At 34.8% G+C, this 15673-nt stretch overlaps 1 protein-coding gene across 1 annotated transcript; it reads left to right on the top strand.

Annotated features, from left to right (window-relative positions):
• Positions 1-13245: 13245 nt before the first annotated feature.
• On the top strand, positions 13246-14645 carry LOC18013528 (heavy metal-associated isoprenylated plant protein 8). Its single transcript, XM_006418684.2, has 3 exons — positions 13246-13569; positions 13946-14021; positions 14428-14645. Exons 1-3 carry the CDS (start codon positions 13342-13344, stop codon positions 14550-14552), a joined length of 429 nt encoding a protein of 142 aa, XP_006418747.1. The 5' UTR covers positions 13246-13341; the 3' UTR covers positions 14553-14645.
• Positions 14646-15673: the final 1028 nt, after the last annotated feature.

Consider the following 15673-nt stretch of genomic DNA (forward strand, 5'->3'; position numbering starts at 1 on the left):
TTGGCGGTGACTCTTAAGCAGCATTCTCGCTGCGTCGCGCACAACCGCAGTGGATAGACGTTGTTCGATGGAATGGTGGTGTTGTGGAGGTTGTCGGCGGCATAAATTTTTTTTTTCAGGTACGTTTGGTAGATATATTTGGAAATCGATTTTGTATTTTTTTGGTTGTAAAGTTCATAATGTGTGATGGTAGATTTATTTGAAAAACGGTATGTAATTTGGTAGATTATTAGTTATTTGATGGTAGATATATTTAGAAAACGAAATGTAGTTTGGTAGATTTATTAGTTATTTGATGGTAAAATTATTTTAAAAAACGATGTCATTTGGTAGATTTATTAGTCATCTAATGATAGACTTATTTGTAAAACGATGTGATTAGGTAGATTTATTAGTCATTTAATGGTAGCTTATTTGAAAAATGATATGTGTTTGGTAGATTTATTAGTTATTTATGGTAGATTTATCAGTCGTATATATTTGAATTTTATATATGAATAGCAATACTTGTTTATTTTTTTCTGACAGATTATGGGCTTTGCCATGGTGAACAAATCTTTGAAGGGATATCCAGCACCGATCCGACATGTTTTACTATGAATTGTAGATTTACATTTGATAGATTTGTTTTGTATATCTATATTTGAATTTGTAAAAATGATAATTAGATTTTGAATGATAATATTTTTGTTTTCAAATTATATTTGTCGTAAAACATTGATACAGACATTTCACATTTTTATCACATTTGCTAGTAATGTTATTATTCAATTTAATTTATTTCTTTATTTTCACTATGATGTATATCATAACTGAAATCATTTGACATTGTGATGTTGTAAAAGTTTATGTAAATAGAGTTAAATGTAACAAATATTCAAAAATAAAAATCAAAAGATCATAAGTTAAGAGAAAACGTCAATGGTAACAAAACCAAGTCAAATATAACCATGGAACAAGTTTACCATATGTACGAAACCTGTTTAACATACAACATTCCAAAACAAGTCTACCAAACCGCTGGTTTTTTCGTAGATAAGAGAATATATTTAGGACAAAAAAGTAATTTCAATCCAAAAAGTCAAATGTCTGCCAAACATTAACAACTAAGTTTACCTCAAGCATGAAAAATAACTCTACCATATAAACAAGTCTACCATAAGCATGTCATATGTCTACCAGATCAAGGTTATCTCTGTAAATACCAAACTTAATTAATCTACCACATTATTATTTCAAGGAGTCTACAATACGGTCGATAAGTCTACCAGATTACATAAACTCTACTAAACATACAAACAAATCTACCAACATCTTGTAAGTCTACTTCATGTCATTATTAATCTACCACAAATCAGAATGAAATTTATTTAAAATATAAGTCTACCACAAAACAAACATATCTACCACAAAACAAATAAATCTACCAACAGTTTTTAAGTCTACATCATGTAACATATAATCTACCACTCACTGGAATGAATTTTAAGTGATATAAGTCTACCACAAGTCAAACAAATCTACTACAATAGCGAAAACTCTACCAACTATATAACACTCTACCATTAAACAGATATATCTACCGCACGTATTGACAACTTTTTTCACATAAATCTACCGCTAAAGGAAATAAGTCTACCAACTCAGAAAATAAATCTACTTCATTGTCAATAAATCTACCGAAAAAGTCAACTATGCGAGAAAGTCAACGCTTTTTTTAACAAGTCTACCAAAACTTTTGACAAGTCTGCCATTCATAACAACAAATCTACCGAAACATAATAAATCTACCTCTCATCGTCAAAACTCTACCAAAAAAAGTCTACCAACAGTTAAAAACTCTATCAACTCTTGAATAAATCTACCATCGCCCTAATAACTCTACCAACAAAATTTCTGCGTTGACCAAATTTTCATAAGTTTACCGCCATTGCTTGGTAGACTTATTAATTTTTGAGCGCATAAATCTGCCTACGTGGCATTAAAAAAGTAATGGCATTTTTGTAATAAGGTTTTTTTCAACAAAGGCGAAAAGGGTGTTTTGGGTATGCTAGATTAGTTTTGTAAAAAAAATAAAAGTGCGTCGAATAAGTAATATAGATACGTTCTAAGGTTAGTGTAGTAATACTTCCTATTATTTATTACCTGTTGAAATGAACATGGCGATAATCACAAAGATGACGAAGTTAGAAAGTTGTACACCCGTGGCCATTTTTCTTGTTTTTTTTTTTTAAATATCTCTTTCGTTTTTTTATGGGATGTTTTGCGTATGTAATCGTTCGAACTTCGAATGCATGTTATATATAAAGGGTTTTGATTTATATTTTAAGAGGAGTTATCCGTAATAAATGCCTATAGAACAGGCAAAGAAAATAAATAGTAAAAATCTGATGATCTCCATTCTTTTGCTATATTTGGTGTAGAATAAATAGTATGCAACTATATAATATTTTTCTTTCTAAACACAATATTTTATTCGCATAAACTTATAATGCGCATATTTATAAAAAATCATATTTTCATTTAAAAGTTTAATTCGATGAAAGAGACACTTGTGGTCTACCAGCGTAAAAATATCGATTGTGTTTTTATAAAAGATTTGGTGAAATGGAGTTTGTATTGAATTGAGTTTTGGATTCACAAATTTCCAAAGAGGATCGACTTTGAATGAATGTTCACTTATATTTCTTGATAGATAACCAAGAAATTCTAAATTATCTTTACTCCTCGATCTTGCGAGCCTTGATTGATTTGTTAGCAGAGTTTCGCACATACTCAGGGTTAGATATGGATCCTGCAAAATGTGAATTCTTTTCTCTGGTTATGTAGATGCTGCAACTTCAGGTCTTCAGCTATGTGCAGAACGATATTACTCTCGAAAGCTTTCCCACTTGGTATCTTGGCCTTCTTTTATCTCCTTCCAAGTTGGCATCCACGGTTCTCTAACCATTCTTCAAAATAATTATTAATAAGCATTTCTGGATTTCTAAGTTCCTCTCTTTCGCAAGAAAGGTACACATCATCTCATCTGTTATCTATGGAATGATCCCTAAGTACTTGTACTTCCAAAGAAGTTCTATGAGATGGTGGATTCACTGTACTCCAGGTTCTTGGAAGAATCCTACAATCTCTGCCTCAGGTGCACGTGTAGCATGGCTTGATAAGTGCAAGCAAAAAAGCATAGGTGGTTTGGGAATTCTACCTTTGAAGGATTTTAAAGTAGTTTTCATTTGAAGCTGATTTAGAACCTCTTCACAAGATCAGGCCCCTTATGGATGGCTTGGGTAAATGAAAATATGTTTGGAAAGAAGAGTGCTTTTGAGATTTCTGAAGTACGAAGTTAAAGATGAAAAATTTACCTCATTATGGTTGGACTTATCTTGGGCCGTTAATCTCTTATCTAAGTGAAAATGGACCACCTCAGCTCAGGGTCCACACTAGGCTAAAATCTTTGTCTATTGATCTATTTATTTTTGGGGCCTCTAAGTTATAGGTTGAAATTCAGCATCAAAAACTTCTTTTAGGTTTTGAGCATTTGTATCGGCGAATGACCCTTCCCCACTCCAAAAAAAAATTACATTTTGTTTTTTTTTAAGGAAGGACAAAAAGCCTGACCGTCAAACCAACTTAGTGCAATGCACGTCTTTGCACCACCAGTTCAATGCCGTCTGAATGACCTAAGATTACAAATAGGATATTATAATTTCCAAAACGAACTAATCCTTATGCGTTGAGTGAAGCAACTAAGCAGTAAAAAACTACGTTTTTCCTGTAAGCTGTAACTTGTAAATCCTTTAAACAAGTTGTACGTGTAGATATTGTAAAATTGAATTAACCAATCAAGATTTGACCCCCAATAAACAACCAATCGAGGACAATAAAACGTTTTTCAGAAATGATATTTGTTATCTCTATATAAATCAATATTGGTTTATGGTCGGTTTGCATCCATGATTAAGCAGCATATCGAACTGGTTTGATTCCAGAAGTTATGAGAAATTGGTTCTTATAATTTCTATAAATGAAGAATTGTAACTTTACAAATTGTGTTACAAATTGTGTTATATATATGAGACATTGTAGAGAGAAGAATGTGTCTGTTTACACCATTTGGTGATTGTTGGTAAACAAAGAAATTACATAGGAGAGAAAAAACATTTTTAGAGAGAGAAAGCTTGGAGAGATCAATTGGAAGGACATTTGAACGGTGATAAGTAGTTGATTTTCATATGTGATCTCTTTTCCGATCTCTGCGAATCATATTCATCACTAAACCAGGCAAATATATGTGTTTGGTTTAAATGCTTCCGCATAAAACTCTTACAATCATGCTGCAATTTTCAAATATTATCTAGGTCAATTATTAAGATTAGTCAGGGATTGATATGAGGTTGGTGTTCAACCAAAAAAAATATATATGAGATTGGTTTTCAGTATCTTTTTAATTATGTTTGATGAATGCTAAAAAAAATGTAAAAATGTATTGTTCTATAGGTTTTGTGTATTTTTCTTATTTTCTTAGAAATATAAAGAGTGCTTTTAAATGTATTAATCGGCGGCCTAGAACAACACAAATGTGAACTCAAAAAGCACCACTAGACACCAATATTGATGGTTGATTTGCTAAAACTGAACATTTAAACACTTTGTTTTTAACAGAAGTTTATATCTTTGGTAGGGTCACCTATTGTGTGGTAAGGCCTCATCAGTCCTACGTAGTTAAGAATCTCTCCGGCAGCAGTGAACTATAAGCAACAGACGAGACAGAACACTTTGGTAGTCACTCAGCTATAGTGTTCGATATGGCCCATATGCATTCATTTAAACAAAAGTTGTGACATTTCAATTTGGAAAAATTAATATATATTTTCTTAAAAAATTATAGTGCGATCCTACATCCTGTAATGAATATGGTTTCTATCTGATTTATATAAACGTGACAGTAGATTCTTCAAACAGTCCAGACAATTACCGTGTAAGTATAGTCTTCCCCGGGTCTCAAAATTAGCTTTTAGATACTTCGATTTTTTTTTTAAAGGAAGTTTAAAATACGAAACATAAGAGAATCAGTGCCGTGCCAAGACTTATAGAGATCTAAGACAAACATTTTATCTTTGTTTTTTTTTTGTTTAAACATGTTTTTTAATAATTTATGTATAATTATAAGCTAAATTCTATTTTTAAATAAGAATTTAGTCATTTATTCCATTCTACGTGTGTATTAATATACTGATATAGGTCTATAAATGTAAAAGTGTATGATATTTTGTTCAGTATCTTAAAATTTAATCATAGAATCCTAAAACTACATATAAAAATTAACTCAACCTATTAAATCAGATTACTTGTTACAAAGGTGTGGCTCTTAATTTTAGAAATTTTGTTAATAGCCTAAAGCAAATGCCTTTTGTTGAAGATCTGTGACGGTCAACGCTTGTTAGAGACTTTCTCTTAACCGGTTCTGGTTAATTAGAATTAGTCTGGTACAGAGTTAGATTGGTAGTTATTGGTTATTAGCTGGAACTGGTTTGATTCAGGTTGTACCGGGTATTTTCCTTAGCATATAAAAGGAAAGGAGATTAAGGTTTGTTCGGTGTGCTAGAGAGTTGTGTTACGAGAGAGAGAGAGAAATCGGATTGTGATCGTTCTCGGAAATTCTCAGGTGTACATTCTTGATCTAGTGGATTGCTTGGTGCCACCAAGCCCCAGACGTAGGGATCTCGTTTTGGATCCTGAACTGGGTAAACAAATTGTGTGTGTCGTTGTTCTTTCAATCTCTTTTTTGATTCTTTACAATCGCGATCGATCCTGAGTGAAATTGGTGAGCTGAGTGCGCGGAGCAAGGAGCTTGATTTCACTACAATTGGTATCAGAGCTTAGGTTGCTGAATCGGAGAAGATGACGAAGATATCGAAAGTCGAAGTTGAATGATTCGACGGGACTGGAGATTTCTCCATGTGGAAGAAAAGAATGATGGCTCACTTGAGCGTCATGGGACTGAAGGATGTGCTTAGCGAAGCACCGACGGTAACGATTCCGGCAGATGAATTCGAAGAAGATAAAAGCAAAGAATCCACGATGAGAAGTCGAGGCTTGAAAGATGCGATAAGGCGATGAATCTTATCTTCATCAACGTTGGAGATCAAGTTCTAAGGAAGCTCGATGCCTGTACAACCGCAGCATCCACGTGGTCTACCTTAGAAAGGTTGTATCAATCCAAATCTTTACCTAATCGCATCCATTTACAACACAAGTTATATACATTTAGGATGGCTGATTCTAAAAGTATAGATGATAATATAGATGATTTCTTGAAGATAGTATCTGCACTGAGTAGTGTAAATGTTTCTGTGACAGATGAAGTCTAGGCTATCTTGCTGTTGAACTCTCTATTACCTCAATACAGTCAACTCAAGGAGACGTTAAAATACAGATGAGGGAAGGAGACACTCTCATTGGACGAAATCATAGAAGCAGCAAGATCAAAAGAAACTGATCTTAAGGAGACGACTGGACCTGCGAAAAGCAGGGAGGCTTACGCTGTATGAGGAAGATCTGAGAAGAAGGATCAGCACAGCAACCATGGTCGGAGTAGATCCAGGTCAAAGACAGGGTCGAAGGTCACATGCTGGTACTGCAAGAAAGAAGGCCATGTAAAGAAGGATTGCTTTGCTCGCAAAAAGAAAATGGAGAGCGAAGATCACGGGGAAGCAGCAGTAATGGTGGACAGGCTGCATGAGATTGATGCACTAACAATCTCAGAACAGAATCCAATAGATCGTTGGATTATTGACTCCGGATGCTCATATCACATGACCTCCATGAAAGAATGGTTTCATACATTCGAAGACATCACTGGAGGACAAGTTCTGCTAGCAAATGACATAGCTGTCTCAGTTCAAGGGATCGGGACTATTCACATCAACCCAAAAGGAGGAACAGTCAAACAACTGATAAACATCAGGTATGTTCCAAACCTTAAAAGAAATTTAATATCTGTTAGCACTCTTGACTTGCAGGGTTTCAAGCACGAAGGCTCAGGTGGAAAAACCAAATTCTTCAAAAACGGAAAGCTGGCACTTCAGGGTACTCTGAGTGGGAGTCTGTATCTACTTGACGGTGATACAGTAACTGCTGGATCTCTCTCTGTGGTGTCCAAGGACAAAACGGCTTTGTGGCACAGTCGATTAGGCCACATGAGCATGAAGAATCTGAAAATCTTGGCAGAAAAGGGGTTTCTAGAGAAGAAAAAGATTAGTAGTCTAGATTTCTGTGAGAGCTGTGTAATGGGTAAAAGCAAAAGGCTCAGTTTCAACATTGGAAAGCATACTACAGAAGAGGTCCTCAAATACGTGCACGCAGACTTGTGGGGTTCTCCAAATGTGCATCCGTCATTATCTAAGAAGCAATACTTCCTATCAATAATCGACGATCACTCAAGGAAAGTATGGGTGTTCTTCTTAGCTACAAAAGATGAAGCCTTCAGTAAATTCTGTGAGTGAAAGCTACTGGTGGAGAACCAAGTAAATAAAAAAGTGAAGTATCTGAGGACGAATAACGGCCTAGAGTTCTGCAACTCTGAGTTTGACAGTTTCTGCAAGAAACATGGGATTGAGAGGCATAGAACTTGCACATATACGCCACAACAGAACGGGGTGGCAGAGCGTATGAATCGCACCATCATGGAAAAAGTGATGTGTCTTCTAAACGAGTCAGGCCTTGAGGAAAAGTTCTGGGCAGAAGCTGTTGCTACTTCAGTATATGTGATAAACAGAACACCATCATCTGCAAATGACAGTAATATTCCCGAGCAAGTCTGGTTAGGCAAAGAACCAGGATATTCACATCTGAGAAGATTTGGATCGGTGGTTTATGTTCATACGGATCAAGGCAAACTGAAGCCTCGGGCTTTGAAGGGCATATTTGTAGGATACCCTCAAGGGGTAAAAGGATACAAGATATGGTTGCTCGAAGATCGGAAGTGTGTGATAAGCAGGAATGCCGTGTTTTCTGAAGACAAGATGTACAAAGATCTTCTCAAGGAAAAGAAAGAAACTGATGAAGGTACTGCAAGTGGAAACAAGGGGTCTACAAGTGTGATCATTGAGACAGAGGAAGAATCTCAAGATTAAGAAGGTATTCTAGAAGATTCAGACGGTGAAGCTGAAGGTGGAGTTACCGAGACTATTCCAGGCAGTGAAGAAGAATCAGATAATGAAGAGGAAGATCTTACAAACTACCAACTTGCAAGAGATAGACCTAGAAGGACAATTCATGCTCCTGCAAGATTCACAGATGATAATGTTCTTGCATTTGCCTTGTCTGTGGCTGAAGAGGTGATCTCTGAGGAACCGAAGGACATTCAAAAGGCACGAAAGAGCAAGAATTGGGATAAGTGGGAATGAGCATGCGATGATGAAATGGAATCCCTAAGGAAGAATCGCACATGGGACCTTGTAAAGAGACCTAAGAATCAGAAAGTCATCGGTTGTAAGTGGGTCCTGAAGCTAAAACCGGGTATTCCTGGAGTGGAAGAACCACGATACAAAGCGAGGTTAGTCGCGAAGGGATACTCACAGCGTGAAGGTATTGACTATCAAGAGATATTCTCTCCGGTCGTCAAACATGTCTCTATAAGACTTATGCTGTCACTAACCGTGAACTTTGATTTTCATCTGGAGCAACTTGACGTGAAGACCGCGTTTCTCCATGGAGACATAGAAGAAGATATCTACATGAGTCAACCGGAAGGATATGAAGTAAAAGGAAAGGAAGAACTTGTTTGTCACCTGAGGAAATCTCTGTATGGGCTAAAGCAAGCTCCTCGACAGTGGAACAGGTGCTTTGATAGATTCATGATGAAGCATGGGTTTAGAAAGAGTGCCTACGATAGCTGCATATATTTTAAGGAGTTTGAAGAGCACAAGTATATCTACTTGTTTCTATATGTTGACGACGTGTTACTTGCATCTGAGAGTATGACAGAGATTCAGAAGGTCAAGGTGTTGCTAAACAGTGAGTTTGAAATGAAGGACTTAGGTCTAGCCAAGAGAATATTGGGGATGGATATAGAAAGAGATCGAGCAGGTGGAGTTCTCACACTTTCTCAATCTTCTTATAGTAAAAAATTCTTTCAAGTTTTCAGGATGGATGAGGCAAAGAGTGTTTCGACACCCGTTGGAGCTCATTTCAAACTTGCGAGTATAAAGGAAGAAGAAGAAGAAGCACAGCGCGAGGTTCCTTATTGCAATGCTGTAGGGAGTGTTATGTACGCGATGATCGGAAGTAGACCAGATGTGGCATACGCAGTGGTTCTGGTAAGTAGATTTATGAGTAGCCTTGGAGCTGTTCACTGGTCTGCTGTTCAATGGTTACTCATGTACTTGAGGTTCTCAGAATAAGAAATTGGTATTCATAAAGGGTTCAGGCTTCAGAGTCGAAGGATATTCAGACTCAGACTTTGCTGGTGATCTAGATCGTCGAAGGTCTACAACAGGTTACGTGTTTACTGCAGGAGGGAATACAGTGAGTTGGAAGTCAGGGTTGCAACAAGTGGTGGCCTTGTCTACAACAGAAGCTGAATATATAGCGTTATCAGAAGTAGTAAAGGAGGGAATCTGGCTTAAGGGACTAACTGAGGAACTGGGCTATAAGCAGGAGGAGATAGTCATTTGGTGTGACTCTCAAAGCGCGATTTGTCTGGCTAAAAATAATGTGTTTCACGAAAGGATGAAACACGTAGCTGTGAAGTACAATTTCGTCAGAGATGCGATTGATGCTGGAACAGTGAAGGTTCAGAAGATTCCGACCTCAAGAAATACTGCGGATATGCTCCCAAAAGTTATTTCTGTCCAGAAGTTTGAGCAGGCTTTGGCCTTGCTCAAAGTGACCAGGTAGTTGTATTGGTCATGCTTGGTGGTACTTAAGTAGAACGAACCCTATGAAGAACTGCGTTGACGTCAAGGTGGAGATTGTTGAAGATCTGTGACGGTCAACGCTTGTTGAAGATTTTCTCTTAACCGGTTCTGGTTAATTAGAATTAGTCTGGTACAGAGTTAGATTGGTAGTTATTGGTATTAGATGGAACTGGTTTGATTCAGGTTATACCGGGTATTTTCCTTAGCATATAAAAGGAAAGGGGATTAGGGTTTGTTCGGTGTGCTAGAGAGTTGTGTTATGAGAGAGAGAGAGATCGGATTGTGATCGTTCTCGGAAATTCTCAGGTGTACATTCTTGATCTAGTGGATTGCTTGGTGCCACCAAGCCCCAGACGTAGGGATCTCGTTTTGGATCCTGAACTGGGTAAACAAATTGTGTGTGTCGTTGTTTTTTCAATCTCTTCTTTGATTCTTTACAATCGCGATCGATCCTGAATGAAATTGGTGAGCTGAGTGCGCGGAGCAAGGAGCTTGATTTCACTACACCTTTTTTAAACAAGGGAAGGCACGGCTCTCTGAAGAGAATAAACATAATTTCTGCATGTTCGATTTCATTTTTGTCGACCTTAATGATCTTCAACGCAGCGGTATATATGTAGCTCGAGCTACCTCTCATCTGTATATATGTTTCCACAATTCCATTTCTCTTGTCTCTCTATTATGCCAATTCCGGCAATGAGTATTTATGATATCTCTTTTCGATCCAGATTTTTTTTCTTTTTTTTTTTTGGTAAAGTCTGATTTCTTTTTCTTATTAGTATTTTGTTTCAGCGGGAGAGCTTTCCATATTAGCGAGAGTCAACTATGTTTAAATGCGTGGAATGTCGAAATAGGAGGATTGAGGAGTATATCATCAATTTCTATAAAAAATTTGTTTAGAGAAAACTTGCGATATATTTACCAAATTGATTAACCGTGTTAAGAAGGAAAAGGAGAACCAAATGGTTTCTGTTTTTGTTTTTTCTTTTACTTTTTCTTTTTCTGGCACGACCGAATATAATAAAATGTTCATGCCATGCAAGTATGCTACGGAGAAATGTTAAAAGGAAATCTAATAAACATAAAATAAAATAGTTGGGTGGACCAAGTGTTGCCATGCCTCTCCAAATCTCCAATAATTGGGGCGGTGCCGATGCCAACTTTTTATAAATAAGAATTAGTATTAGTGACATATTTGACGCATGATTTTTCGTTTTAACTCGGAGACCAATATATAGTACTATTTGTGACATATTTTCAATACGTTAATCATATCTTCTTAGAGGTACCACTAAATTCGAAAATATGTGAATTATTTAGTAGGAATTAAATATTTTGGATTTTCATATTTTTCTTTGAATAGAATAATATGTTATAGAAGTTTCTGATTAGATTTCTATGAACTATCTAGGTTCAATTTTTTGGCTTGGCAAAATAAAAGATTAAAAAACATATACAATGATTTGCAAGGTCATAACTCATAACTCATTACAAAATTGATGTATGGTGCGATCATACTAACTAGCATTAATGCATCCGACCCCATCAGAACTAAGCAAAATGTTTGCAATGCACTTTTACTTTAAGAAAAAAAAAATGATGTACGAGTTCCAGCCTCTTGTCAGTTGTGTTTTTAATCATTTTTTGGTTTTTTGTTACGTATTCACACATTTCCTAACAAGCTTCAAATACATCAAAACTGAGAGAATTGAGTAAACAAGCTTCAAATTCATCAAAACTAAGAGAACTGAGCTGGTTTAATTGATTAAAATGTTGAATTTATTTATTTTTAAATTGAAAAAGGATTGTCAGCTACATAAAGTATTGTCTATTTTAAAAATATATTTATAACTATACTAGGTATTATAATTATATGATGATATGTATGCATAAACTAATATAAGTTATGCTGTCAATACCATCAAATTATACATTATCAGCGTTGATATTTGATGGAATTATCTAAATTTGATTAATACAATTCTATTTATACCCAACATGATTTCAACCTAACTCGATAAAAATTGATTTCTGACCCCAATATGTTTGTTAATGTTAATTACGTACATTTTAACAAACATTAACAAACAATTATAATTATCAATGTTTGTCCCGCTCAGGGTGATTATGCGTCTAAAACTCGATCGGAATTTCCCTGTTCAAAAAGATTAAATATAAGGATATAACTATTTGCTAATGAAATATAATTAACCAGCTAAAAAGCACATGAAGTAGGAACATAATTAATGGAGCTTGGATAGTAAGCATGGAAATAAAAGAACATGTTTTGGCATGCAGAAGGAGAATTATGCATTTGTCTTTTTTCACGTGATTAAACTAAAGCACTTAGCATATAATACCATCTTCCCACATGTTGTTCTTCATAGGCTCATCAATCGTATTTTAATGGTTTTATAACCCCCCTCTATTTTTCTGGTCGGAAGTTCATGTTATCAGGTTCATCTTATCTATGAAAATGAGAGATTAAAATTAGGGGAAAGAGATTAAAAAAGAAGAAAATTTTTACTACTTTTTTCATGTTTTTAGCTGAATCGTATATATAAACAGCGAGATGGGGGAATCAAAATAGATTTAAAAAGAAAAATTAGAGAAGCGGAGCGGCGGGAGTGGAGCCAAAAGAGAAGATGCTTATCCACTCTTCAATCAATTAAACAAAACTACAAGTCACACTAACTTAGCTTGCATCACATGCCTCATGCCTCATGCCTCATGCCTCACTCACTAATTCACTCTTATAGTTTTATGAATATCGATTTTTCTTTATTTCCAATGACATAAGAAAATTGGTGTCAATGTTGGAGAGTTGTTGAGCGTGAGATGTGACCTATGTCTTCTTCTTTGTTTTTTTTTTCTTTTATCACTTGTCAAGTCATATTATATAACATATAATTGTATGCTTGTAAACAGTTTTTGCACTTCCATTGGATGACATTCTGTCATAAGTTCAGTAATATGCAATTTAAAAGCAACAAAAAAAAAGCTTCTTAGAACTGATATATAAAGAAAACTATTTTGTTTGATTAAAAAAAGGACTACTTCTCGCCATACCAATCAAGATCTATTATTGAATTGGTTCACCACAATGGTTTAAACTCAATTAAAGAGGAAGAAAAATGACTAAAGTAACATAAATCTAATGATAGATTTAAGTATTTAACATTGTAGTTGATGAAATTATGATAATAATAAAAAACTATAGTAAATTTATCGGTTTCTACAAAATCATTTCAATGTTTGACTTCTTCACACACCTTATTTCTCTCTCTCCATCTCTTTAAGACAGTGTAAGTGTGTAATACAAGCAAGTATTTCTCTCCTCTCTCACCCAACTTCTCTTTAGTCTTCCCAACATCACTCAGAGAGTAAGCTCCAGAAAACAAACCTTAATTACTTTTCAAAATCAATGGGTAAGCTCCAGAAAATTGGGAGATTATGGGATTGTCTGTTTCTTCCGACAAATCAGTGTTCATGTTTTTGTCTAAACACTCTAGAAAACGATGAAGAAGAAGAAGAGTTTGAGAAGAAACCACTGATAGATTCTTCAACAGAGAATTCTGGGAAGATCATGAGATTGAAAGATGTAGTAGCTGATGATCATCGTCAGACTCTTGCCTTTCATCTTAAGCCTAAGGTACCCACAGATCATCCTCAACATTATTAGCCTAAGATAATTTCTTGAGCTTTGAAAAATGCTTATGACAATGCAAAGTTTTGGGAAACCGTGAAATAAATGTTTTATTAGCACTTAAAAATTGTGTGGGGTTTTTTTTTTTTTTTTCTCTTCTATGGTGTTGTGCGGTTTTCTTGTTATTCGAAGTTAGTTTTTTTTTTGGGTTCTCCCAAAATCATATAAAAATATCGTGATGCTTATAAGTTATAAAAATTCGCCAACTAAAAATAAAGTTATAACAATTCAGATTTCATATAAGATTTTAATTGAGTCATTTCTAGTGTTATATTAGCAATAATCAATTAAATTGTCCGGTTGGTGATGGTGATGTATGCAGGTAGTGGAGCTAAAGGTGTCTATGCATTGCTACGGATGTGCGAAGAAAGTCGAGAAGCATATTTCTAAATTAGACGGTAACGCCAAATCTTCTTTATTATTTTGGGCATTTCTTTTAGGGAAATGCAATCACAAGACATGAATTCAATTATTGCATCTAGTTTATTTATCTTTTTCTTCCGTCGCTCAAAAACTTACAAGAACGCGTTAATATCAAAGATATTTACGTAAGATTACATATAACAAAAAAATAACATTAATAAATATTTATTAAGATGATAGTTGCAATCATTTGTTGGGAAAGAAAAAGACCTTAAAAAATATTTCTCCATTTCTTTTATTAAAAATCCATTGGAAACTGAAATAGAACAGAAATTAAAACATTATAACTGTTGGTTTGTGTATGATTCTTGGATTTTCTGAACAGAATAAGTTTGTCAAACTAAGATGTTATACTAATGGATTTATTTCAATTATAAACAGGAGTGACATGGTACAAAGTGGAGCTTGAAAGCAAGAAGGTAGTGGTGAAGGGGAACATAATGCCAATAGATGTGTTAGAGAGTATTTGTAAGGTCAAGAATGCTCAGCTTTGGTCTTCTTCTTAATTTCTTTCTATTCCACATGGGCCTTTCATGTCCATCTCCATCTCCATCTCCATGTTATGTTATTATCATTATCTAATTATGCTTAGGTACACACATGCACGCATCTATCTTTCTAATCTATCCTTCTTTTTGGATCCATTCAATTTGTAATATCTTTAGCTCATTATAGTATTATATAAATGAATGAGGATGACTGATTAAGTTTAAGCATGTGCTTGTATTTACTATTTAATGAGGACTGGTTCTTAATTTCCCAAAATATAAAAACTGCGAGACCTAAATCATTTGAAAACAAATATATGAACACACATACTAGTTATGATGAGTATTAAATTGGAATATATAATTCTTTAAAGTGATATATAAAAATGTCCAGTTCACTTACTATCAATTGGGGATTAGATTAAAAACCTCTCGAGTTCTGATACGGAATCAAAATCGAGTAAATCCACACGAATATCGCCAGTAAAAACAAAAATTTGGTTTGATGAATGAATAAAATATAGTCATCACTTCAATAATGCGTGTTAGTGGATATGATTATTTAGGCCTATGATTAGTTATGGTATTCAGTCATGGAAGTGTAATAACAAAAAACATTATATTTCTTTCATTAAGAAGTTTATATTGGGCCACAAATCTATATTTAAAACTATCTAGTAATACATATCTAGTAATACATATCTTTAGAAAATCGGTAAATATCAGTCGTGTGAAGTGTGGACCATAGGAAGCCCCCTCCTATGCCCATAGCTGATACCTAGCCTCGTTTACCGAATCTTGCTTTGAAATGGATCAGCTGGTCTCCATGTCAGATTTAATATTGACTTTTTTTTAAAAGTAAAAAAAAGTATTGAGACAATTTTATGAAATCACTTGTTTGCATCTTCTAAAATCCAACCCACGTTCTTGTTTCAATATAAACCATTAAGTAACCGAGATTGCATTAAGTTCAGTCGTAAGCTGTGAGAGTCTTCACATTTATATATTTGTTTTTAGTTGGTTTAGTAGTCGTTAGTGGACTTTGTTGTTTTGGTCGACGGTAACACAAAATTTTAAACAATTTGATCCAAGATATCAAATTATTGGAAAAGCTGATTTGCATGAATAGAGTTTAAGCA

Source organism: Eutrema salsugineum, unplaced genomic scaffold (genome assembly GCF_000478725.1).
Source record: "Eutrema salsugineum unplaced genomic scaffold, Eutsalg1_0 scaffold_4, whole genome shotgun sequence".
In the NCBI taxonomy this organism is placed as follows: domain Eukaryota; kingdom Viridiplantae; phylum Streptophyta; class Magnoliopsida; order Brassicales; family Brassicaceae; genus Eutrema; species Eutrema salsugineum.